At 34.7% G+C, this 25066-nt stretch overlaps 1 protein-coding gene across 2 annotated transcripts in view; it reads left to right on the forward strand.

Annotated features, from left to right (window-relative positions):
- Positions 1 to 25066, forward strand: part of CADM2 (cell adhesion molecule 2) — a 1332213-nt gene that overhangs the window by 1029518 nt on the left and 277629 nt on the right. For both annotated transcript variants that reach the window (XM_020970708.2, XM_020970710.2), the window contains exon 3: positions 6765 to 6914. In XM_020970708.2, coding sequence (XP_020826367.1) covers positions 6765 to 6914 — 150 coding nt within the window. The remainder of the gene's footprint in view (positions 1 to 6764; positions 6915 to 25066) is intronic.

Genomic DNA, 25066 nt, shown 5'->3' on the forward strand with positions numbered 1-25066 from the left:
AGTTATGGTAGAATGTTAATAATGTAAATTAAAGTTAAAAGTGTACACTTCCCCCTTGCCCCAGGAGTTAGTTGTTAAACAGTATACATCACTGGTCTTAGTAGATGAAATATTAAAGATAAATCAGAAAAAATGATTATACACTTATAGACTTTGTTGTTATCTTTTATAAAATGATAAATGAAATAAGAAGTATTCCAGTGTAGTAGAATGGTAGGGTTGGAATGAAGAAAATGTGGGTTCAAAGCTCTCCTCTGAGGTGAATCAGCAAACCTTTATTTAGATTCTACAATGTGCCCAGGTACTGTACTCAACCCTAGAGATACAAAGACAAAAATTGAAACAGCTCTATCCTGAAGGAACTTATGTTCTATTCAGGGTCCCTGGGAAAGTCACTTGATTCTATTTGCTGCAAGCAACTCTTTCATATTTATTAAATAAAAAAGTCATTGCAAACTGTGTTAGTCTAGAGAATTCCAACTCTGGCAGTTCCTCATAAGACGGACCCTTTTCATATTTCCATAAAGAAATACAGATGTAAGGATATGATAGAAGTCATGAAATAATTTTTTCTTATGACATTTCTTTAGAATAATATAAAAATATAATAGTTTTTTTTCAAAACCAAGCCATGAGTAATTTGTTAGGAACTTTGATGAATGCAATAAAAATTATTGTTAAGAAAAGTCTTTACATAGAAATGCTAAATGAATGTAGAATATTTTATTGAGAGAAGGCTGAAATGATATCTAAGATAGTCTTCATGTATATTTTGACATGCACAGTGTAATTGAATGTGTTCCTATGTATATAGGCTTTAGAAAGGGAAGGCCAGAGGAAGAAAAAAACTTTCCCTACTCTATAATTCTGACTAACACCAGCCCAGCCACAGATAATTGAGAATTAACGATATTTAAAATTTCTTCTTACTTCAGTGCAAATAAAAGTTACTTCTAATATGACATTATATGACTTGTCTATTTTTTTTCCAGCAAATGTGTAGACAGTTTTGGGACAGTGCAGTGGTTATTCCATCAGTTCATTGGTCTGTTGTAAAAGGCCTGGAGAGCTTAATGTCATGTCCTGGAATAGACAAAGCTAGGTAGAATTCATACAGAAGAATTATGGTTCTGTGGGTCAGGAGCTGTGGGAGCTACTGTAAATCTGAAAGAGCCTTTTGTTAAGGATAAGAAGCCAATAGTGGATCAGGGCCAAGCATTGGGTACACAGGAGTCTCTGCTTTGAGTTCAGAACAGAAGCAGAGTTGGGAGCAGAATGGGTCTCTTATAGAATAGTCTCAGTGAGCACCAGGATATGGTCTACAGGACTGCAATGACCATAGCTGCCAGTTTGGCAACGCTATTTTCTGATACCAGGAGGAAAAAGCCCTTCCAACCTTTCTTGGCCTTGCAAGACTCACTGCCCGCCAGCTTCATCTCTTCCCCGCCTGGGTCTGGCAGCTGCTATGGAACACAGGTCCCTCTAGTGCTTCCGGTCTCTATGGAAACTGGCATGCAATACTATATTGATGGCCATGCTCCATAGCTCCATAGCATCATAAAGGTGGCACAGAAGTTAGATACCAGGTGTTGTACCCTAGAACACAGGCTAAGTCAAGAAAGATTGAGGTTGGATCAAAGAATCAATTCTACGTGGGAGTCTTGTAGAAGAAAGTTTAAAGGAATTCAGTTTTTGTAGAGGAATCATAAATAGGAAAAGTGCAGGGGCATCTGGAAACTGGAAAAAGCTGATAGGAAAAATTAGTTAGGGGTAATTCATAACCGAATAAATGGAAAAATACTTTCCTTAATTTTAACTCCATTTTCCTTTCTCACAAGATATAGAAACCACCATACTTCTCTTGAGAACTATCAGTTGCCATTAATGACATTAGTATATATTAAGCTGTTTGCTTTCAGTATGAAATATGTGCCTCAGTCCATACAACTACTGAGCCACAACGTGCACATTAGAAAGTTATTTGTTTAGAATGCCTTTTGTAATTCAGTGGAAGTAAAAGCATGCTGTGTGTGCATTTGGGGATATTTTTAGACTCTAAGTAATAAGAATTATCTTAAACTTAATAAGATTTCACTATCTTAGAACAAACATGGCAGAGAACTTGATAGAAGAAATTTACTTTGTGTGGAGTACTGACAGGGCTGTAAGTAGTAAAGGTTTAGGGGTAAAGAGAGTCATCAAGTAAAATATCTTATTCTGTTATATAATTAATAAAAGACTGGCTAATTATATCTCCAGAATCCTTTACTTTCTTGGAACATTACAGATCTTTTTTGAATAAATATATTCTGTTATTATTTTACAATAGATTTATAAAATACTTTTAGAAGAAATGAAATGCATTCATTACACTTAATATTAAAAAGCAAACAAAAATCCTGAGGGCTATTTTCTTTACTAATTATAATTTCTATTAAAAAATATAACAGGCTCAACTGATCAACTTTTGCCACATATAATTCCCTTTCCTCCTTCCTTCCTTCCTTCCTTTCCTTCCTTCTATTCAATAAGTAGATAAGTACAAAACAAAATCCCACCATTATCTATCCAATGCAGAGGGTTTTTTTTTCTTTTTTTCCCAGAACTGTTTTAAAATATCTTTTTTGGTTGTACTTCTGTTTTTAAAAGAACAGCTATCTATTCCTTTGAAATACAATTATTCATTTTAGGGAGAAACTAAAGCAGATATTTTCAGTTCATACTAAATAGCCAAAGTAAATATTATCATTCACCTTCAAACAGCCCTGAATTTTACACGCTTGCACTTCCCCCTTCTCTCTCTCTCTCTCTCTCTCTCTCTCTCTCTCTCTCTCTCTCTCTCTCTCTCTCTCTCTCTCTCTCTTTTTCTCTCCTGTCCCTTAATTTCTGCCTGTCTGTCTAGATATATCTCAAATGATTACTGCTCTTAGTTACTAAGCACCCATGCACAATGTGTACTGATGCACTGGTATGACCCACACTTAATCTTTAAAAGGAGAAGAGAGATGGAGAAACCTATTGCTTTTACTCACCAGCCATTCAGGAGATAGTGAAGCTTGAATGGCTCTGATTTGGAAAGCAAAGCTATGCTCTGTTGATGATGCTCAAACATTCCTCTTGTCCTGCCACTATTTCTTTGACAATAATTCTGGCTTCAGGGATCTCTCATGTGGCTTTTTCACTGTGAATCCACAATGTCTGAATGATGGTACTTCCCAGATTGTCATCAGCAACAGAGCCACCAGAGTTCTGGCTTCTTTATACCCTACAGGGAAAATGTGCAGAACTTTTGGTGTTCACACAGTGAACACCTGCATGGAGAGTGTTGCAAAAATATTATGTTAAACTGACTCTGAGCTTGGCAAAAGATATGTTTTAATTCATAACTTTTCGAGACTGGTTATCTGTTTGTAGATCAGGTATGGGTTTGAACCATCTTGCATTCGTAGCTTTCTAGGCATAGAAAAGTAAAGCATCAAAGGGAATAATAATTTTTTCCTGGTAGGGAAAAAAAAGTATTGTTCAAAGAAGATTCTTTAGACGATGATTTATAGACATTCTTCATTAAACACTTTTCTGTCATTTAAATTCATAATTTTCTTCTAGTAAAATATTTAAAATAAACCAAGAATATTTTCCAAAAGTGTGATCAGTTAGGAGCAAGTTAGGATTTATTAGACTAAGAACTAAGTACCACAAGATCATTTTCTGCAATACAAAGAAAAAAAAACAAATTGAGTAGTATTCTTTGAAGAATGATGTTGAAGTTATTGCTTCAAAGTAAAAAAAAATCCATAAAATAGGGAAGTAGTGGCTTTTTTGACTGATAGAAGGAAAAAGAAAAATTTGTAATGAAATAGAGACGAAAGAACAAAGGGAAAACATTTCCCTTCCAAATATAAGAAGTACTTATTTGTCAAAGTAAAGATATATCTTCTTTAGAAACCATGACATTTATGTGTGTGAAAATCCTAGCGGGAAAAAAGTTATCTTAGGCCTCTACATTCTTTCTTTATTTATTCCAAATGTAAGTATATGATATTAGAATTGTCCTGGTTGGTGTGTGCCATCACATATTAGTACCCAGAAAGTAATGAATTTAAAATACATTTCTATGACTTTTGGATCAAGCCTTCTGCATGATTAGAGTTCTAGATTGGCAGTAATCAGTAGTGTTTTACTGTTCGCCTTACTCCATAAGAATTAGTTAATTGTGGTCACTACTGATCAAGATAGAGAATTAAGGAGAGTATTTTGGGAGAAGCCTGTCAAACTAAGTGATATCTGAGAGAAATTGAGCATAAGCAGGTCAAAAAATGCTAAAAGTCATAGCAAGTCTATTTAGATGATGTTGCTTTAACATGGAAACCTTGATATGCTGAAGTTTTTTGCTTTTGCTCTTGTTTTTGTTTTAGCAAATAAGCACCTATCAGTCTTTATGTCATTAACTTTCATTTTCCTCTCTTAGGTATACATTTGCCATAGGTCTGCCCTTAATTCTCCAGTTGAGTGGCTAATGGCTATCAGCAAACTCAGTTGTAGATTATATTCAAGTCAACAAACAGTTTTTCTTTACACTGCATTTCATATTAAATCCATTGAGATAAAATTCCACTGTGTTTTATATCTTTCAATTTATTCATTTCATTCTATTAAACTTTTCCCAACTTAACAATAATTTTAGTTGAAATGAACTTATGAATTATTAAATAGTAACTTTTCAGCAAAAATTTCCTAAAACTTGGATCATGAATGCATTATATTGATATCTGTCATAGGATAAAGAGTGCCTGATTGAGGCACAACTGCTCCAACCCACAGATTCCAATCTTAGTCCTTCTACCAACTAGTTGTGGACTTTGTCTCTTAATCTCTCTGAGCTTTGGTTTTATCAACAATGAGGGTTCAATGATCTCTAAAGACTCTATTCTATTTTTCTGTATTCTTGGCTTGTTGAGAACTGATAAAAATTAATTATACAGTGTATCCTTTACTACTGAAAGACTTCTAAAAACACATACTATGCAGTTCAGGGAAATATCTTCAAAAAAAAACACACACAGGAAAAAAAGCAGCTTAAAATAATGCTGAGTTTGATGTTTATGAACTGGCAATCTGGCTCATCCAGCATTTATTCTATCTTTCTGTCTTTGCTCACATTTTCTTTGATGTGGCTTTTCTCTTCACCTCACTTCACAAGATTGATGGTTCTCCATGTTTCCCCTACTAGAGGTCACCTTTGAGTTGAAAGCAAAACCCATCCCACTCTGGCTCCTGATGGCTTTCAAGTCAACTCTCAAAGAATTTGTTCTAGACATCTTTTAACCCCAATTTGAAAACTCCACCCAAAAGATCATAGGGAGGTATCCTGGTGGAGTTGCTATAGTGACTCTGAATTGTTGCCTTTAACCTGTCAAAGCTCCTGGTATAAGCTCTCTTACACTTGATAGGTTTAATTATATAATGTGGTCATGAACCTGTGTACTTGTGTCATTTGGGTTGGTGAAGAAATTTTCCCCTCCAGGCCCTTTTGTCTCATACAGTGGCACTCAGCAGGCTTCACGGCAATAAGATTTTTTTTTTTTAATGCTAGGAGCTAGAGCATAACACCAAGTGGTGCTTATAGTCACGGTATGATCATTATGAAACTAATTAAAAGGGAAATATATTTTATTGGTATGATGAAGTCATCCTAATGTACTTGAATATAGAAATTATTTTTTACTTAATGGGTTACTTTACTCAGATAATATTATTTTGAAGTTGACCCTGGTAATTTTTTTGTTTATGTCTGTCTTGGTATTTCTCTAATTCATCTTGCTAAGTTATAATTTACTTATTGGATATTCTATAGTTTTACTAGCCAAATTATGATTTCTTTTGTAAACATTTTGCTTAAAGTTATACAACTTAGTATAAATAGAAGAACTCAGTGTGATGATGTGGCAAGAATACTGGCTTTTCAGTCAAAGAATATGAGTTCAAATCCTGGCTCTAGTCACTTGGTACCTATGTGACCTTGGGCAAGTAACTTAACCTTTCTAAGCCTCACTTATCTGATCTGTAAAATAAAGGAGTTAGACAATATAACCTCAGAACTCCTTTCTGGTTCAAATTTTATGATCCTAGAAGACATGGTTAGATATGTTACATTCCTTATTGTTATGGAACATATTTTGAAATCTGTCCAAATAAATCATTTACATTATATTTTGAATTTGTAAATGCAGAATCTCTGTGAAGAGCAATACTATTTTTTTTTAAATGCCAGAAATGGAATCTAAATTTTGGACAGTCACATTTTATGGATTTTACCCTTGATTGAGTATTACTTTTATGTTTGAGCATTGGGGGAAGTATTTTACTTTTGCCCATTGCATTAATGTGGTTTTAAAGAATTCAGTTCACGTAAAGTTATTCAATTTTCCTGTCCCTGAAGAAGATAAAGCATAACGCTACGTAGTCAATATGGGGTCAATAAAAATTAATAATTATGATACCTCTACATGAACATATGCCATAGTTTTGTGTACAACTATACAATATCTTTGTAATAATAATGGAAGCTTTCTAAAAACTTCAGTGCTAGCAGTTTTAAATCTACATTATGGCAATATTACTTATTAAATATTTCTGAACTGTTTTCTTCCTTTTGTAGCTTTATGTTGCTTTAGTAAGAATATTTAAGTTTACTGCCAATTATACAGCTTGCTAGAAATAAATAAGTTCTCTAACTTTCACATTTTCTTTTAACCCCCCTTCAGGCAGCCAAGGGCAGTTTCCACTCACGCAGAATGTTACAGTTGTTGAAGGTGGAACAGCAAATTTGACCTGTAGGGTTGATCAAAATGATAACACCTCCCTCCAGTGGTCAAATCCAGCTCAACAGACTCTGTACTTTGATGACAAGAAAGGTAAATATATTTTCTTATAAATATTTTAATTATAATAAATTTATTTTCTTGGGAAGATACAAATTATTTCTTTTGATTACCAAACTGCTGCTAAGCATATTTAAACATGTTACATACTTTAGTTTGTAAGTCATAAACTCTAAAGTTAATATGATTTCAACTTTTTAATAAAATAAACACTGCTAATTCTATATTTAGTATTTCTCTGACTTTCTTCACCATGCTTTTTAGTTTCTTTCTTATAAATTACTTAAATGCAGACCCAAAAATTCTAATTCCCAGGAAATATTTTACCATAATATGCAGAAGTCTTTCATTAAACTGAAATGACAATCAAAGATATTATATGACTTGAGATGGTTAAATCATTTGATTCTCCTTATTTGGATCTAGAAGGAAAAATCTGTGTTTGAGGGCTTGCCATGATGAAGTTAATCAATTTTTAACTACCAAGAAGCTCTCAAATTAAGTAGAATGTTGTATTTACTTAAAATTGAGTTGGACTTTATTAATTGCCGTGGTTTTCCTAATTAGATGATACATGGATTTAACTTTAGACTATTCAGAGAAGCAAATAAAATCACTTTATTTCCCTTTCTGCTGACACAAATTTGGAAAAAGAAAGAGCATTTCTAAATCTCTGACTATGATTTTGACTGGGAAGAACTACAAGATTTCATGAAATACCATGAATTTTCATAGTTAATACTCATTCCAAATATTAAAGATGCCACTTAGGAACATGATCATTGACCTTAGTAGCACTTTTCCTTTTAAATTATATTTAACACTGGAGAAGCATGATACTGTTCTATAAAATCTGGTCTTAAAAATCTTAGTTTCTTTTGAGTCTTTGCAGCTGATTTTTAAAAATAAGAATATAAGTCTATAGGGATATCTTTCAACACACAAAATCCCAATCTTTTTTGAAATTATTATTCTTGTTGAAACTTACAATAATGTTTCATAAATTAGCAGTTTCATAACTGTAGACATGATTTTTCTTTTAGGGATAATGGTTGAAATGGAACAGAATTGTTCTATTTATACCTTATTTAATCCTTGAGGATGTTATGAGACTTTGATTAAAGATGCATGATTAAGATTTGTTTTCTTTTTTATATATCATCATTTCTATCTAACAAGTATATTGGAAGTCACAGACTTAGGCTTTAAGTTGAAGAATACTTTAAAATGGCTTTTAAATTAATATAAATGAATATGCATATTTAGTTTAACTAAAAGTATACTACATTAACTTTATTTTAATTTTAATTCAATGTATGAGCTAAGTGAACTTTAGTAACAAAGTGAGTATTTTAATGTCAAAATGTATATTTACTAAGCAATTTTTATCACATACTTGAAATTCTCAGGTATATACAGTTAAACGTTTTTTAAAAAAGGTCATGTTATCTCCTTAAACTGTAATAAATTACTAAGGACTTATTTGAAGTGGGATTTTATATGATTCCAGCTCAATTACAGATGCTTTATGATTTTTAAAATCTCTGTCATTGAATTTTAGATCTGAGGTAGCGTAATAGAAATAAAATCCTGCTGCTGCTGTTGTTCATCTTTTGTTTTTGAAGAAGGGGGAAAAATCCTTTTCTTGTGTGTTTCTATTTCTAATGTTTTGCAGATGTTCTGGGACTGAATTGGGTTTGTCATATCCTGGAGATATTTATGTACATTTCAAATTTAATTGGAAAGTGATACTGAAAAAAAAAAAGACAAAAGGTTGCAAAATAATTTAATGATTTCTGTGGAAGCTTCTTAAAGGAACCCCTTCTCTTTTCCACTTCCTTTTCCCCCTTTCTTTCCCTTCTGCCTTCCCCTTATTTTCCCCTTTGCCTTTCCCCTTCCCTTTCCCTTCTTTTAATGCCAGTACCAGGTTCTGACTAATTTTTACAAGATTATTCTTCTGGCCAAATTATAAAATGCACAAAAAATATTTATTCTATACTTAGATACCTTAGAAACAGCTTATAAAGACAAGACTTTTTTAAAAGTAAAAGTAAAATGGGACTGTGGATAACTGTAGTTGTTACTATTTCACCTCACTCTGTGAGAATTTATTAAACACCACTGAGGTTTCCATGATGTCACATGTAGATTGTTTGGACTTGATTTATTGCAATGGCTTTAGAGTGACCATACATGTGATACAAACAAAAACTGAAATAAAAAGTGTTATGAAAGGCCTGTTGAGAAAGCCCTGTATCAACAAGCCAATGGATTTGTTTTGTATGAGGCTAGTATTTTTTTCTAACTGATGGAATCCCACAGTGTCCCTAAGAGTGTGTATCTGCATTCCCTCTAAAATTATTTAGATTTCCATGTTAAATAAAAACATGCAGTTTATATCTAGGCCCTTTTCCCTTCTCCTTTTACGTTATTTCAAATGATTATCTCATCAGTTCCCATGTATTAAATTGTCATTTCTAATGTTGTCGATTTTTAAATTTTTAAATCCATTTATCCACCCCTAAACTCTCTAATGAGCTCAAGGCTCCTACCTATTACTGGACATCTCAAAGTCAACGTGGTCAAAAGTAAACTTATTAGCTGCCCCCCAAACCCTCCCAACTTCCCAACTTTCCTATTACTGTAGTAGGCACCACCATCCTCCCAGTCAACCAGGCTGCCAACTGGTGTCATCTTCAATTACTTAATGTTTCTTACCTTCTATATACAATCTGTCACCAAGTCCTGTCAGTTTTCCTTTGTCATATCTCTCACTGCCTCTCTGGTTCAGGTCTTTTTACTCATGCCTGGACAACTGCTGTTTGGTCTCTATCCCGCAATTCTCTCTCTACTCTAATCAATTCTCTCAGCTGTCAAAATGATCTTAACAAAGTACAGCTCTGACCCTGTCTCCCTCTCTACTCAATAAACACCAGTGACTCAATATCACCTTCAGGATAAGATATATAATGATCTTTTTGACATTCTAAGCCCTTCATAACTTGCTGTCCTCCTCACTTTACCAGTCTTCTTCTCCTTTTACCATTCCCACCCCCAAATATTCTATAATCCAATGACACTGACCTCTTTAATTTTCATTAAACAAGGTACTCCATCTCCTGACTCCAGGCATTTTCTTTGGTTTTTCCCCAAGCCTGAAATACTCTTCCTTCTAAATTCTACCTCCTCCTGGTCTCAGCTAAGATGTCATCTTCTATAGGAATTCCCCTTAATTTTAGTGCCTTCCTTCTGTTGATTCTTTCCAATTTATCCTGTATACAGCTTGTTTGCATGTTGTCTCTTGCCTTAGACTGTGAGCTACTTGAGAGCAAAGATTATCTTTTTTCATTTTCTTATATCCCCAGGGTTTAGCACATATCTGACATACAATAGGCACTTAATAAATATATTTTGATTGACTGACTTCAAATCTCCCCCCACCCTCCTTTTTTTCCCCTTGATCATACTCTTTCTGCAAAGTACCTAGGTTTATTGTTCATTGTGCATCATGGGGAAAAAAGAGTCTAAAAGGCAGAAAAGTTGAACAGACCATCAGTAGTTGTGAGACGGGGAGAGCAGGTGACATACTCAGTCACCTATCACCCAACTTTCACCGGTGACTCTAAAAAGCAGTAGAATGCACAGCAGCCACAATCCAGTCAAAATCATTTTGGCAGATGGGCTAACCCAGGTTGAAGGTAACCGCCTGGCTTCAAACCCATTGATGAGTTAGAGGGATGTCAACCCCAAGTACATAAAGACTTCCCTGGTAGAAAGGGCAATTTGTTCCAACATCCATGAAGGCAGCTGAAGCAGGCACTGTGGAGTGCTTAGAGCTTGGTCAGACATCAAAGATGCCAAAGTCATCCACTGAATTCTGGGCCATCACCAGTCTTCTTGACTTTGGTCCTGCCACTGGACTTTGATGGCTCTGGAAGAGAAAGTGAGGCTGATAACTTTGTGCAACTCTGCTTCACTTAAATCCAATTCTTGCACAAATCAAGTCATCATCCATCATCCATTATTTGCCCCAACATGGTGACGTTATTGGTCCTCTCTGAAAAGGAAGGACAAACAACAACAACAATAACCCCTAGTCTCCCAGATAATAAATGGTAGAACCTGTCTTTTTACTATAGCTAAGTCTCAAATAGTGCAAATAATGAATCTTCTGAAGTGGTCACATATATTTGAATTTGCACTATTCAAAGCTATTATTCTGTAAAATGTGGTAATTCGTTCCAACCCAATGAAGATATACAGTGTGAGAATTCAATCATTTCAGAAGATTCATTATTTATGCTAATCAGAATGTCACTATGCAATGCAGTAGACTTAAAACACTCTGGCCTTATATTTCAGGGGCACAGAACAATAGTACCTGGAGGAGGAAAAAGGAGCCCCTGAGATTGTTAACTGTTGCTACTGCCCTTAGAAGCCAAGAGAGTACTTTCAACCCCCTTATAGTTAACATGGAATTGTAATTGTGGAAGGTTATAGGAACATTATATAGTTCAAGAGTCCAGGAAGATGTCTTGCAAAAGAAGCAGACTTGGGGAGAGTACTGATTGGGCATTCCAGGAAGAATCTTATTAATTCAGTTGAATCTTTGTTATTGGAGAAAGTGGAATTGAGCTGAGCAACCATCCCTTGGATAGAGACTGATAGAAGAAATTTTAAAATTTCTAAGAATTTTAGGAAATTGTATCCTGATAGATACCTAATCATATGCTTTCTAGAAACAAATTAATTATAATATATGATAATGCTCCTTAGTAGAATAAAACAAAAGTGGTGAATAGGAATGCATGTTTTCTAGTAGACACATTGTCCCCCTCTCCTACTCTAAAAGTTCTGCCCCAGGGTCCCTAATTATTCTTTCTATTAGGCTTGACTTTTCTTTGTCCTAAACTACATATGTGCTCTCTATGTTGTTTTTCATTCTGGTAATGATGTTGTTAGTAGGCTTTCAATATTATCTGATAACCCAAGTTAATTAAAGATTTTGCTCCACATGTTTTATCCAAGATGATATCCAAGAAGTAGTCAGTTATCAGGGACCAGGAAGGTCAACAAAGATAACTGAAGCAATACTGTATAGAGGACTGATTCATGAAGTAGTCTAGGAAAAAACAAGGGTCCAGGAGTCTGTCTCCAATTGGCCAGAAGATCAAGGAAGAACTGACAAGTGAGGAATGTGTCTACATCTTGAGGAGTAGGAGATCAGAGAACTAAGTGGAGAGAAGAGTAAAAAGAGAGCTAGTATCTTTTTTTTTTCCAGTGAGCAGGAAGTCAGGGAAATTTCTGGTGAAGGATATTAGGCTATGGATAAGGGAAAAAAGACAATAAACCAGGGAGTGCTCAGAGAATAGACAAAATTTTAGCTATCTGACCACGTATAGACAAGAGTCCAGAGACTCCTCTAGTTGGTGGACAGAAAAACAATAGCCTATTTCTAAATGAACTTTAAGCCTAGGACCTTTTTAGAGAGTAAATAGGAAACCATTTTGCTTTCTAGAGAATAGTCAAATTTCTGGGGATCTGTTCCAAAATACACAGGCTAGGAGTCCGTGCCTAGTGTAGAAGAGTCAGGGATTTGTACCATGGGGTAGAGGAAGCAAGGAAAGTTGTCCAAATGCCAGGACAGAAAAAAAAACTGTGAAGTCATTTGTATAGTATGAGCAATATCTCCTTTTGAGTGAGAATGGGACATTAGCTAAAAGATTCTTCCTCCATCCTCTCCCTTACCTTTGTTTCCTTTCCCCTTCATTTTTTCTCTCTCACAAATATCTGAAAGGAACACCTGCTTATGTAGCAGCACCCATCAGAGCTAAATAAATGAATGAATGAATGAATGAATGAATGAATGAATGAATAAATGAATAAATAAATTCAAAAAATAAATTACAAAGAAATAAAATCTATCATCCTTATCCCACCCTACCCCACCCTCCCACACAACATGGTTAGGTGATCCTAGAGCAAGTGTAGCTATTGTTGTGTTGACTCATTCACTGTCCACTTTTCTGTTTTCATCACAGTATTTTCATATTTGCTAGATTTGCTAGCTAAGCATTTTGGGAGGTAAGAGTATTCAGAGACAAGGAAGCTAGAAAATAGAGAGTGGAGGTCATTGAAACATCAAATGAATGCAGTTTGGTATTTGGCAATAGAAATATAAAAATATCTATTAAATCATTTAGTTTGTTTCTAGGCAGGTGTATGGAAAACAATTGAAGTGGTATTGTCTGATTATTTAATGTTTGGAAAAGGACACTTCAAGTCCCACCTTGTTGGGGAGGAAAAAAAAACCCTTTAGATGCTGTTAGCAAGACTCTTTTCATGCACATCTGCTTCTTTTACACATATTTCACTACTTTTGTGAAACTGACATCTTTCAATAGTGTCAACAGCATGTCCTGGCAGATTGTCCCCAATATACTACACTCTCTTTGGTTCATAGATTTGGAGCTGGGACAAGCTTTTATTCGAAAATAGAAATGTAATGTGAATAGGTATATCAGAAGAATCTGTGATTTTGTCACATGCAAGTACAAAAGAAACAAGTCCTTCCCTTCCAACCAATACAGATCACATTTATCTACACTTTTATAGCTAAATCCTAGGGATTTTCCTGAGACACATATATATGTTAAGTCACTTGCCAAGTATCAGACAGCTAGTAAGTATTAGAGACAGGATTTGAAATCAGAATTTTTTGTTGCCAAGTCCTGAACTCTAGCCATCATGCCATGATAATTTTATTTTATTAAGTTTACATATTTATAATAGCATTTTTGTAAGACTGGAAATGATTTCTACTCATGAGATGTATATTCTAGTTAAACTGACTTCATACATGACATTCCATTTCCTTTTTGCCTTTGAACAGTCTGCTTTCCATGCCTGCAATATACTTCCTCTTTATTTCAGCCTCTTACAATTAAAACCTTTCTGTTCCTGCTGTCTCACCCTGAAAAAAGTACTTATACTTTATTTTGAATATACTTTTTATTTACCTTTCATATATAAGTCATTTCTCAAATAGAATGTAATCTTATTTAGAACAAAGGTTGTTTTGTTTTTGTCTTTGTATTTCCATTGCATCTTGATTTCCATCATGCCTCTGTCACTCATTGCCTGTATCACCTTGGATAAATCATTTTTCTGGTTTGGGCTTTGCTTTCCTCATTAAAGAGGAGAGGCATGGATTCAATGTCCACTAAAGTTTCTTCTGGCTCTAAATCTATGATTGTATGATCTTAATTTTAGCAGCTTCTCATAGTAAGCTGCATACATAAAAGATACATGAACAGAAAAGGAAGAACAGTAAAACTAAGGTTCATGAGAGAGTAAAGAGATATAAGAAATATATAGACAAACAGCAAAAAAAAAAGGGAAATTGAAGTGGAGGTTGAAATACCTTAATGAAAATAGGACAAAGCCAAACAAATGTACTTTTGAAAAGCTCCTTTGAATTGTTCTTTTGGGGGTCTATTGGAGCATTGCTTAGGCAGAAAAAGCAAGAGAATCTTCAAAGCTTCTCTCAGAAATCTCTCAGACAACATGAAAAAAAACTATTGGAAAAGGAGAAGAGGGGAAGGGGACCCTTTATATTCTTTCCAAAACAGAAAAGTGGAACAAAGAAAAAAAAAGATGAAATTAAAAATTATACTTACCAAAACAAGAAGCAGTAGGAAGGAGGAAAATCATCACTACTTTTTAATGTGTGTGTATTTCAGACAATAGAATAGATTTTTTTTTGATTTTGTTTTTAATTTATGGAATAAGACAAGTATTTCCATAATATAGTACAATAAAAAGGTGATTTGTACATGAAGCTGCAAATCTACTATGCACAACTTGCTATTCATTTTGAATATACAACAAAATTATCATGTAAATTTCTTTTTTTTCTTCCCCTTCCCCAAAGATGGCCATCATTAGACACAAATAGATATGTATTTATGTATGTATGTATGTAAAATTATTCTATACATACTTAATAAATATCATTTTCACCCCTTATTTTCCTTTGGTAGGAAAATATAAAGTTGTTATTTGTCCTAGAATTTTTTTTTCTATTTGAGTCTCATCTTGAAAATATTTGTTTCTCCTGTAAGTACACAAATTAGAAAGCTACCTAAAAATCTCTAATCTCTATCTCTATAACTAGCTTTATCTGTCTATTACATAGAAAATTTCTTTAAGGAAGACCTTGATATATTGTGGTGGTGGCAGGGAAAAGGCTATTTGGGTAGTATATTTCAGAGCCCAGGCAATCAGGGAGAAGGGACTTGAGAGCTGCCAAGAGATAAGCCATGAGAACCTACCAGATCTGGATGAATCCTGTGCTGTGGTATAGCAGTAGGTTTTTGTACCTATGAGTTTGTACTGTAAGAACTTGCCCAAGGGATGGGATGGATCTGAGGACTCCTTTTATTTTCCTCTCTGTGTTACCTATGTAGGCAAATTTGTACATTATATATTGATTTCAATTTAGATCTCATTTGCTTAGTATAAATCAATTTTGGCCAGCAGAAATGCTATGTGGGGTGTGTGTGGTGTGTGTGTGTGTGTGTGTGTGTGTGTGTGTGTGCGCGCTTTATTTAATGGTTACAAATAGAGTAAGTAGAAAGTCTTCTCTATATTAAAGGGATAAAAGTTTTGATCACTGGGAGGTGATAATAGGAGCTTAGTGCTGTTAAGACAAAGTGAGAAAGCAATATTCAACTCTACAAGCTTGGCACATGAATTTGGGAATCAGCTACTCCTAAAGGCCCTAGAAATAATTAGGGGTCACATGAAAGGAGGGGAACATTTCCTTTCCCTCTTCCCACTAATGTCACTGGCTGACTGCTGTCAATCAGCCCCAGACCAGGTAGCCATGATTTCATCGATTGGTTAATATGTTTAATGTTAAATATCTTCAGATCCGACTTGTTCATTCATCCAGCGACAAGGGATGTGGAGAGAATGTTGCATTTAGCATGATGCCTGGCACATAGTAGGTATTTAATAAATGTTTATTGATTGATTGATTGATTGATTGGTGGTGGATACCAGATTAGTCCTTCGTTTTTCATTCTTTGATACTGACTTAACTCAAGAACACCACCAAGTCTGGAGAAGCAAAATGTCTGTAGCCAAATGAAAATGTTAGAAAATTGTGAGGTAACTGGGTGGTACAGTGAATAGAGAACTGGACCCGAGATGTGGAATATAGAGTCCAAATCCAGTCTGAGATACTTATTAGCTGTGTGACCCTTAGCAGGTCACTTAATCTCTTTATCAGTTTGCTTATCTGGAAAAAAAATCCAGCTATTTGTGTTATTAATATTATTATTAATTAAAAAGAGAGGAGACTACTTAAACCTTAGTCTAATGCTTACTGTCTCCTTTGCTACTTTGTGAGTAATGGGGTGAGGAGAGTATATATTAGGGGCATAGAGAGGTATACTTAGCAAATTGATGCCTGAACTTTCTAAAAAAGTTCCTAGTGTAGTTTGAGTCATTATTCATATCTATTTTCAAATCATTTCAATTCCAAAGATAAATATCTCCTCTCAACTGATCAAGTCTTCTGATATTACTAGATATGGAGAAAGAAACAAAATAAGATTTGGCAACTGATTGGCTATATGGGGTTAGTAAGAGTGAGAAGTCAACAACATCGTGCACCTAGATGACTAGATGGTGATGCCTTTGACAGTAAGTGGTAAATTCATGAGAGGGATGAGTTTTGGGGAAAAGAGGAAGAGTTTTGTTTTGGATGAGTCCAAGTTTAGGATGTTTATGGTTTATTCAATTCTAACCACCCAAAATTGCATAGCTTCCTTTCAGGGAGACATATAAAACAACGATGCAGAGCTGGAAGAAATTGTCTTTTGTTTTCCAAATTAACATACACATGTTTGTATATATACTCAAATATTTACGCATACATATTCATATGAATATATCATATTTTAACATGCATTTCCTGGATGACTTAAGGAAAGGATGTCATAGTAAATTATTAATAGTGAAGAATAAATCTAGGGTTGTATAAAAGAAAGTTGTTTAAGCTAAACAGATTTTGAATGTAATCCAAATATTTTCTCTTTGATTTATTTTACTTTTTCATATTATTTTCATCTTTTTACACTGAAACTAGTCTCTTAAAAATACTTGCTAGAGATCAGCAAAATCCTCAATTGCAATTTCTATAATTCAACATTGTGTAGTAGAAAGACCCTTGTACCACCACTGAGTCAAGGGTTTTAGGCTCTAGTTTTAACTCTGCCACTGATTCATTCAGTGATATTAACTTGGTTGGCTTAAAGTTCTTTACCTGTAAAAAATGAGCATGTGGGACTAGTTGATCTCTAAGGTCCCTTCCGAATTTATAACTGTATGATCCTACGAATTATAGGCTTTCTTTTTGTGCTATTTAGAGTTTTACTACATGAAGTCAAGTGGCTGGAAGTGTGATTGGTTACATGATAAATTAAAATATAAAATCAATCAAGATTTGGAATTTTGGTAATCTAGGCCTAAACTCTCATTTCTGTCAATAAAACATGTTTTAATTCTCTAGAATTAAGAATTATAATAATATATTTTATACATATACTCCTTGATGCTTACACCAAATATTGCTTTTAGGACAGAGATGCCATTCTTTATATCATATAATTTGGGGAATTTTTAAGATTTCGTTTTCCCATAGAATCATAGAACTCCAGTTACAAGGAACTTTGAAAGTAATTAATAATATTTTCTGATATAGCTTAATTTGAAAATTCCTTAAAGTTCATCCCCAAAGAAATCAAAAGGAAAGGCTGGCATTATTAAATTAAGCCATCAATGTATTTAGAATAATTATGTTATTAGATAGTGTTTATTAGATAATGTTTTTAGATAATTAGTTATTAGATAATGTTTCCATTATCAGTTTGAGGCATTTAAACTATGAAAACCTAGGATACATTCATATATATGTGTGTGTGTATATATATATATATATATATATATATATATATATATATATATATATATATATTCCTACATACCAGTGAAAGAACTTAGAATGGACAGAGTGGTATTTTTTTTTATTCTTGATTTTTAAACATTCCAAATAAATTATTTTCTGGTAATATGGTACCTCATCCAGTTGCTTCACAAAAGCCATGGATTTCTTCTCAGTATTAAAAAGTTGCATTTTTCACATGGGTAGAATATAGATTTTTCCAATTATTAGCATTATTACTACATATTTATTTTGAATTAATGTCAGACTCTAGAAAGATCTTTAGAGCCAAAATTTTAACTAAAAGCCTATTGGAAAGGTGACAGAAAAAAATCTCTTTGCTATATAAGCATATTAATAAGAATGCTTTCTGAGTGCTGAATTTCAGGACATGGGTTCTCTGTCTTTTACTATTTGTGTTACTTTGGTGAAGTTATTTAACTTTCCAAGTTAAGTTTTTTGAGTCTCCGTTTCATCATCTCTAAAATGAAAAGCTTTGATTAGATGCCTCCCAAAGTACCTTAAAACTCTAAATTGGGCAGCTAGGTGGCGCAGTGGATAGAGCGCTGGCCCTGGATTCAGGAGGACCTGAGTTCAAATCCAGCCTCAGACACGTAAAGCTTACTAGTTGGGTGACCCTGGGCAAGTCACTTTATCCTATTGCCTAACAAAAAAACAAAAACAAAAAACTCTAAATCTATGATCCCGTAACCTGGGTTCAAGTAATGTCTTTGCCACTTATTATGTTGGGCTAATCTCTTGTCTTTTGCAAAGTTTATCTGGCATTCAGTTGCCTCATTTTTAAATTAAAGGGATGCCTTTATGGTCTCTTCTGGCTATAAATGCATGTATTTCTTATTTATATTATGTAAGAAACTAACATTTTAACTTGTAAAGAAATAAAATCTTTGAGTTTGAATAGTTAAATAAAAATTAATCCTTTCATAATGACTAGATTTTTAAAAACTAATCACCTTTTCTTTCTAATCATTGTTTTATTAAAATTAACATCTAGTGAATGTGGCATCCAGTAAATTTATAGTGACTTCAGTACTTCAATGATACAGGATTTTATCAATGTGGATGATAGTTGATCTTTGCCTCAGTAGTCAATCTTACTTAATTGCTGATCCTGAAAAAAAAATCCCCCATTGCCCAACTTCAACTTTCTGGTGGTCATCAAATCATAGAACTTCAGAATAAGAAGGGATTGCAAAGATCCTCTAGTCTATAGCTACAACAATCATTGCTTGTGGTCATTCAACCTCTGCTTGACAAGTTCAAGTAATGGGGAATACCCTATCTTGAACCTAATTCCTTTTTTTGGATAGGTCTATTTCTTAGGAAGTTTTCTTTTTTTGCCTGCTGAAATGTTGGAGTCTAAAAATATGTATTTATGTTAAAAGAGTGAGAATACAATTGGGTTTTCAGAGAGATTGTATTGTCTCTTACTGGTGCAGTCTGTCTGTTGAAATGCCTGGTGATGGAAAAGAGGAGGTCTTTGTCTTCAAACCAGGTTGAATAAAATCCCAATAAAAATCTAGAGTCAATAAATTTGTTTGAAGACAAAAATCCATGCCAAAAAAAAATATTCTTTTTCAAGGTCCTGGTTCTTCCTTTACTAGTTATTGAACTCTATTGGCTCTAGTTATTGAACTGATGAAGTCTGGGAACTGGGAACACTTCCAGTACTACCAAACTACAAACTGACTTGAACTGACTTGCATGTTTTATGTTTAGGACTAAGGATGTGATTGCTTTGCTCAAACCATCACAAAGTGTTTCCTTGTCATTAGTGTCATTTGCCTTTATCTAACAATCAAAGCCTCATAATCATCTCAGACTGATTAAGAACTCACAGCATTTCAATAAAATTAGAAAAATTTCTTAATACCTGTTTTAATGTTGTGATTACATTATGGAAGGATTAATTGATTGATTCTGTGACTCCATCAATTTAGTTGTAGGAGGCAGAGCCCCCTCTTTTGCCCTGTGTTCCCTTCCTTCTATTTCATCCTCAAATTCTACTCTTCAGGCTCAGTGCCCTTGTGTTCTTTTCCACTCTTTACTCTGAGTACCTAATGAACCTTCTCTCAGGAAAGGATTTGTTATTACACCTTGGTATGAATGCAAGTCAGTCTATCACAACTTACAAGGTCTTTGCTTTTTTAAACTTTCCTTTAACTGTGGAAGCAAACTTCTCTCATAATAGATAGCTTGGTACAAACTGTTGGTAGGTCAAACTCAAAGACTTTCTAGCACGGTGAAGCTTTCCCTGTAAGAAGCTTCAGTTTTGCTTGCAGAACCTGTGAAATCCAGGCTCACATCAGTGAGATGGTGGAGCATCAAAGTAACACCTTTGTGGAGGTACCAGTAAATTTTGTTGAAATCTTATTAAATCTCATTTGAAAATAAAGCCCTCAAAGTCATGAGAACAAAGCTTTATAAACATTCTAAAACAGTAAAAATACATGGACTCATTCTATTCTTCTATTCCTCCTCCTTTCCACCTTTTTTCAAATATCTTAGCCTTATGGTTCTAGGATGTGCATGACAAACCAATTCAATCCAGTCCAGTAAGCACATATGAAAGAAAAAGTTACAAGGCATGGCACCAGGTACTCACAATACAAAGACCAAACAAAGAAAGATCCCTACCCTCAGAACTTACATTCTTCTAGGGGAGAGGGAAGAGGATATGAATCAATCAATAAATCACTAAATATTTACAAAGTGCCTGCTATGTGCCAGGCACTATGTGAAATTCAGGAGATATAACAAGAGGCAAAAGATAGTCCCTGCCCTCAAGGAGCTTACATAATGAATATGTGAAGAAAAAAAAAGAACATGTGAAAAAGAGTACCAGTTGTTTGAGGAGGGAGTGTACTAAGAGCTAGATTAGGAAAGGCTCCCCATAGGAGGCAACTCATGAGCTGACCATTAAAGGAAGCTAAAATTCTAAGAGGAGGAGGTGAAAAAGGGAAAGGGAAAGTTATGGAAATGATCAATGACCATTTAAATGGACAAATAGAATATATATGAGATATGTTATGAAGGCACAGACAATATTACTTGGTAATTAATTAGCTATGGGAAACAGAAGGGAAAATCAAGTAGGACACTGAGGTTGGGAATCTAGGTAACTGGAAAGGTGGTAGTTTCCTCACAAGAAATAGGAAACTTTAGGTGAGGGATAATTTTAGGGACAGAGATAAAAAAGTTCTCTTTTTGAAATGTGGAATTTGAGGTGTTTACATGGGATATCCAGTTGGAGGTGTCCAGTTGGCAGTTGGTTATGGTGGATTATAGTTCAGGAGACAAATGAGTGCTAACAGGCAGATTTTAAAGTTATCTACAATGAGAGTAGCTGAGATCACCGAGGTAGAGGGTATAGAAAGTTGAGTGAAGAGAGTCCAAGATAAGAACTGATGGTAGAGTGTCATTGATGATTCAACAAAGGAGACTAAGTAAGTAAAAGTAATCACATAGGTAGAAGGTAGATAGTCAATAGCACCAATTGTTTCAGTTAGGTTAAGAACGACAAACTGAAAAAAGGTCATTAAGTCACTAAAAGCTCACTAGTCACCTTAGAGGGAACAGCTCAATTGAGTGGTGAGATAATAAACCAGATTGGCTTATGTAGCTACCTACCTACAACTCTGTGATCAACTATCATTTATGGCCTATTTCTGGTCTAGACATAGGGACTAATTCAGCACTTAGGATAAATATAAGCTCAGAATCTCAGCATGATCAGCTCAATTTCTGTCATTTTTCTGACTATGCCTCACTTTTAGAAAGTGGCAGAACTATGACAGCCACAGAAGTAGTAGTATTCCAGCTGAGGCAAATTCCACAGAGGCTATAGAACAGGATTGTTCGTATGATCTAAAATTTATCCCTTCAGCAATCCATTAGGACTTATTTCTTTAATCATATTTTTCATCCTGATTTCAATATATGTACCTCATCTTTCCCTAGAGTTCTAAAATATATATCCCTCTTAGTGAACATAGCTTACATCAAGATGTATCTGACCTGACCTATATAGGAATTTCCTACCTACAACATCTTTCCTCCTGTTTCTGAAAAATCAGTCCAATGGAACCTAATGAACCTCAATTTGTAACTAGTATTGGGTGGGGCTTGGGAAAAGAATAATATATTGTCTTTAGGACCTGGAATGATTACCTGCCCACTCTAGGGAAATACATATAGACTCTAGGTCTTGGCAATTTCTGGTCCATCCCATCTTGTCACTAATCAAGACCTGATTCCTATGTGATATTCCAGTGCATGATGTATAAACCAAGAAAATGTATTCAAAGTGAAATTAACTACTCCTTAGCATCTGTAATGTATGATTTGTAAAATAGCTGACATTAAATCACTTAGAAAAATAATAGCTGAATTTTTTTCCCTAAACTTAGAATATTTTAAAAATATTTAGTTAGGAATACTGAATAATAGGCCTAAAAGGTCAACTTGTTTAACTCCTCTCTTAGTATAGTATATCCCTTACAAAACCCCCGACAATGGGTTATCTAGCCTCTACCTGAATACTGTTAGTGACAGGGATCTCATTACAATGTGGAACATTGATTCCATTTTTAAAAGCAGTTTAGATTAATAGAAATGTCTCTCTTATATTGAGTTGAAATATGCCTCCTTGTAACTTCCAGTTTTGTGTATGTATGAATACATGAGGGTCTAATTGAGCCACCTATGCACAGCAAGTCTTCCCAAAAGCAAACCAAATGGGAAATATGATTTCTGGGGACTGTGGATTTTCCATGTGTCACTGGAGAAATGGTTTAGTTAGATTCAGAGTTGAATGTGAGCTACGAATGCCATTGCTTCATCCCTCTCACCCCATATCCTCTCCACCTACCTACCTACCTACCTACCTACCTACCCAAGCAAAAAGAAAAAGTAGGCCATATAAAAAACTTGGGATAATATCTGATCTTCTTTTGTGATAATTCTATTTTATTTGGGATATTACCAATTTCTGAACCTGGTAAATTCTTGTGAAGGAGAATTGTGTGGTTATATATTTGACAAGTAATAACAAGGCATATCTGTTACCCAGAAAACTTGCCTGTTTGTAGATTCAAAGTTTTCATGAACATATATGAGTTAAAAAAGTATGAAGGAGGGGCAGCTAGGTGGTGCAGTGGATAGAGCACTGGCCCTGGAGTCAGGAGGACCTCAGTTCAAATCCAGTCTCAAACCAGACACTTAACACTTTGATGTGTGACCCTGGGCAAGTCACTTAACCTCAATTGCCTCACAGCAAAAAAAAAAAAAAGAGAGAGAGATGAAAGAGAAAGCGAAGTAATGGGTGGAGAAAAGTAGAAAACCCTCCTATCATTAGGTGAGAATAGATAATAGTGGTTGTTAACTTGCTATTGAACTAAATCATTAAATTTTCTAACAAATGAGTAAGATTCATCTTGCCAGATTGGAAGTTGATTAGAAAATCTGCAGTGCCCCAGAAGAAATCTTCCACTTGAAAAAGATGTTCTAAACTGAAAATGAATAGAAGATTTTTGTTGTTGTCAAGCACCAGTTTCCCTTTAAGAAACCATTAAGAAAACATAGAAATCAGTTTGCTATAACTGTAATGAACAGGTACGACAATTTTTTTTTCTTAAGAAACTATTTCCTGCTGACATTTGAATGTGAACATATGTACTTAGTGGGCTTCAACCAGATTGAAAACATGTATAAAGGATCTGGGAGGAAGATGAGGATATCAGTATCTCTGATAAATCCTAAAATCATTAAAAGTTTCTTCAAACATTGTATAGAGATTAATATTCAGGTATGGGTTGGATTAGCTGACCCCTTAGCTCCCTTCATCTCTAATATTCCATGATTCTTTAAAGGTAGTCTTGTCAGTTATTCAGCTATCATTTCTTAAGCATCTACTATATACCAGGCACTATGCTAAGTTCAGGGAATACAAAGAAAGGCACAAAATAGCTGAAATGACTGAAAAGCCCAAGAGACAGAGCTTCTGGGGTAATTGATAATCAATTTATTAATTATGCTAGCAAATACTTAATAAATTGAGTTCATTGGTCTCTCTCGAAACCAAATACCCTGCATGGAGGTTGTTGAATATTTAAATACTTTTGGAAAAGAGGGGGGGTTCCTCAGGGTGAAAATCAACTCTGATTGGTTAATAATTAATGAGTGGGTGGATATATTAATGAGGAGGTGGGCAAAAAGTCTTCAGCTCCTCTTCCGAGGAAGTAGCTTGATGAGACTTAGCTGCCTCCAGCTATCTGGACAAAGGAACCCATTTCTAACCAGGCCACTTAAATTGTTGAATAATGTGCCAGATTTCACCTAGATTAGATTTTCTTTACCCTTTAATCAGAAATAAACTCTCCCAGTTGGATGGGGTCTACCCCAAGTTTGAAGAGAATGTCTCATTTTTAGCCCTGTCCTTCACAAGAACTGGGCTCTGAATGAAGAAGCAAAAAAAAAAAAAAAGAAAGAAAAAAGCAACTAATAACTAACCTACTGATAATTGGTTGTTAATAATCAAAAAGAGGATCTTTGGGTCACATATAAAAATTGGTTATTAATATAATAAGAAAATAATTTTTCTCAAGTCCTTGCTCTCAAGAAGTCCAATGAAAGAGACAAAATGTAAACCATTATAAATAAATAAGGTATATATAGGATAAATTAGAGGTAATCTCAAAAGTAAGGCACCAAGATCCAGAAACACCATGAACAGCTTCTGGCCAAAGGCAGGACTTTTTAGCTGAGCATGGAAGGAAGCCAGTGAAGCTAGGACTAAGAAATGAGGAGGGAGAACCTTCCAAGCATGGAGGACAGCCAGTGAAAACACTGAGAGATGGAATGTTCTTTATGAGGAACAGCAAGGAGGCCAGTGTCACTAGCTTGCAGAGAACATGGAAAGGATTAAAGTATGAGAAGAATGCAAAAGAAGGAGGGGGCCAGGTTACAAAGAGATTCAAAAGCCACACAGAAAATTTTATGTTTTATCCTGGAGGTATTAGGAAACCATTGGAGTTTTTTGGGATGGGTTGTGTGTGTGTGTGTGTGTGTGTGTGTGTGTGTGTGTGTGAAAGAGAGAGACAGAGACAGAGAGCAGAAACAGAAAGAGATCTGTGCTAGATCTGTTTGACAGCTG

Source organism: Phascolarctos cinereus, unplaced genomic scaffold (assembly GCF_003287225.1).
Source record: "Phascolarctos cinereus isolate Bilbo 61053 unplaced genomic scaffold, phaCin_HiC Scaffold_7;HRSCAF=346, whole genome shotgun sequence".
NCBI lineage: Eukaryota > Metazoa > Chordata > Mammalia > Diprotodontia > Phascolarctidae > Phascolarctos > Phascolarctos cinereus.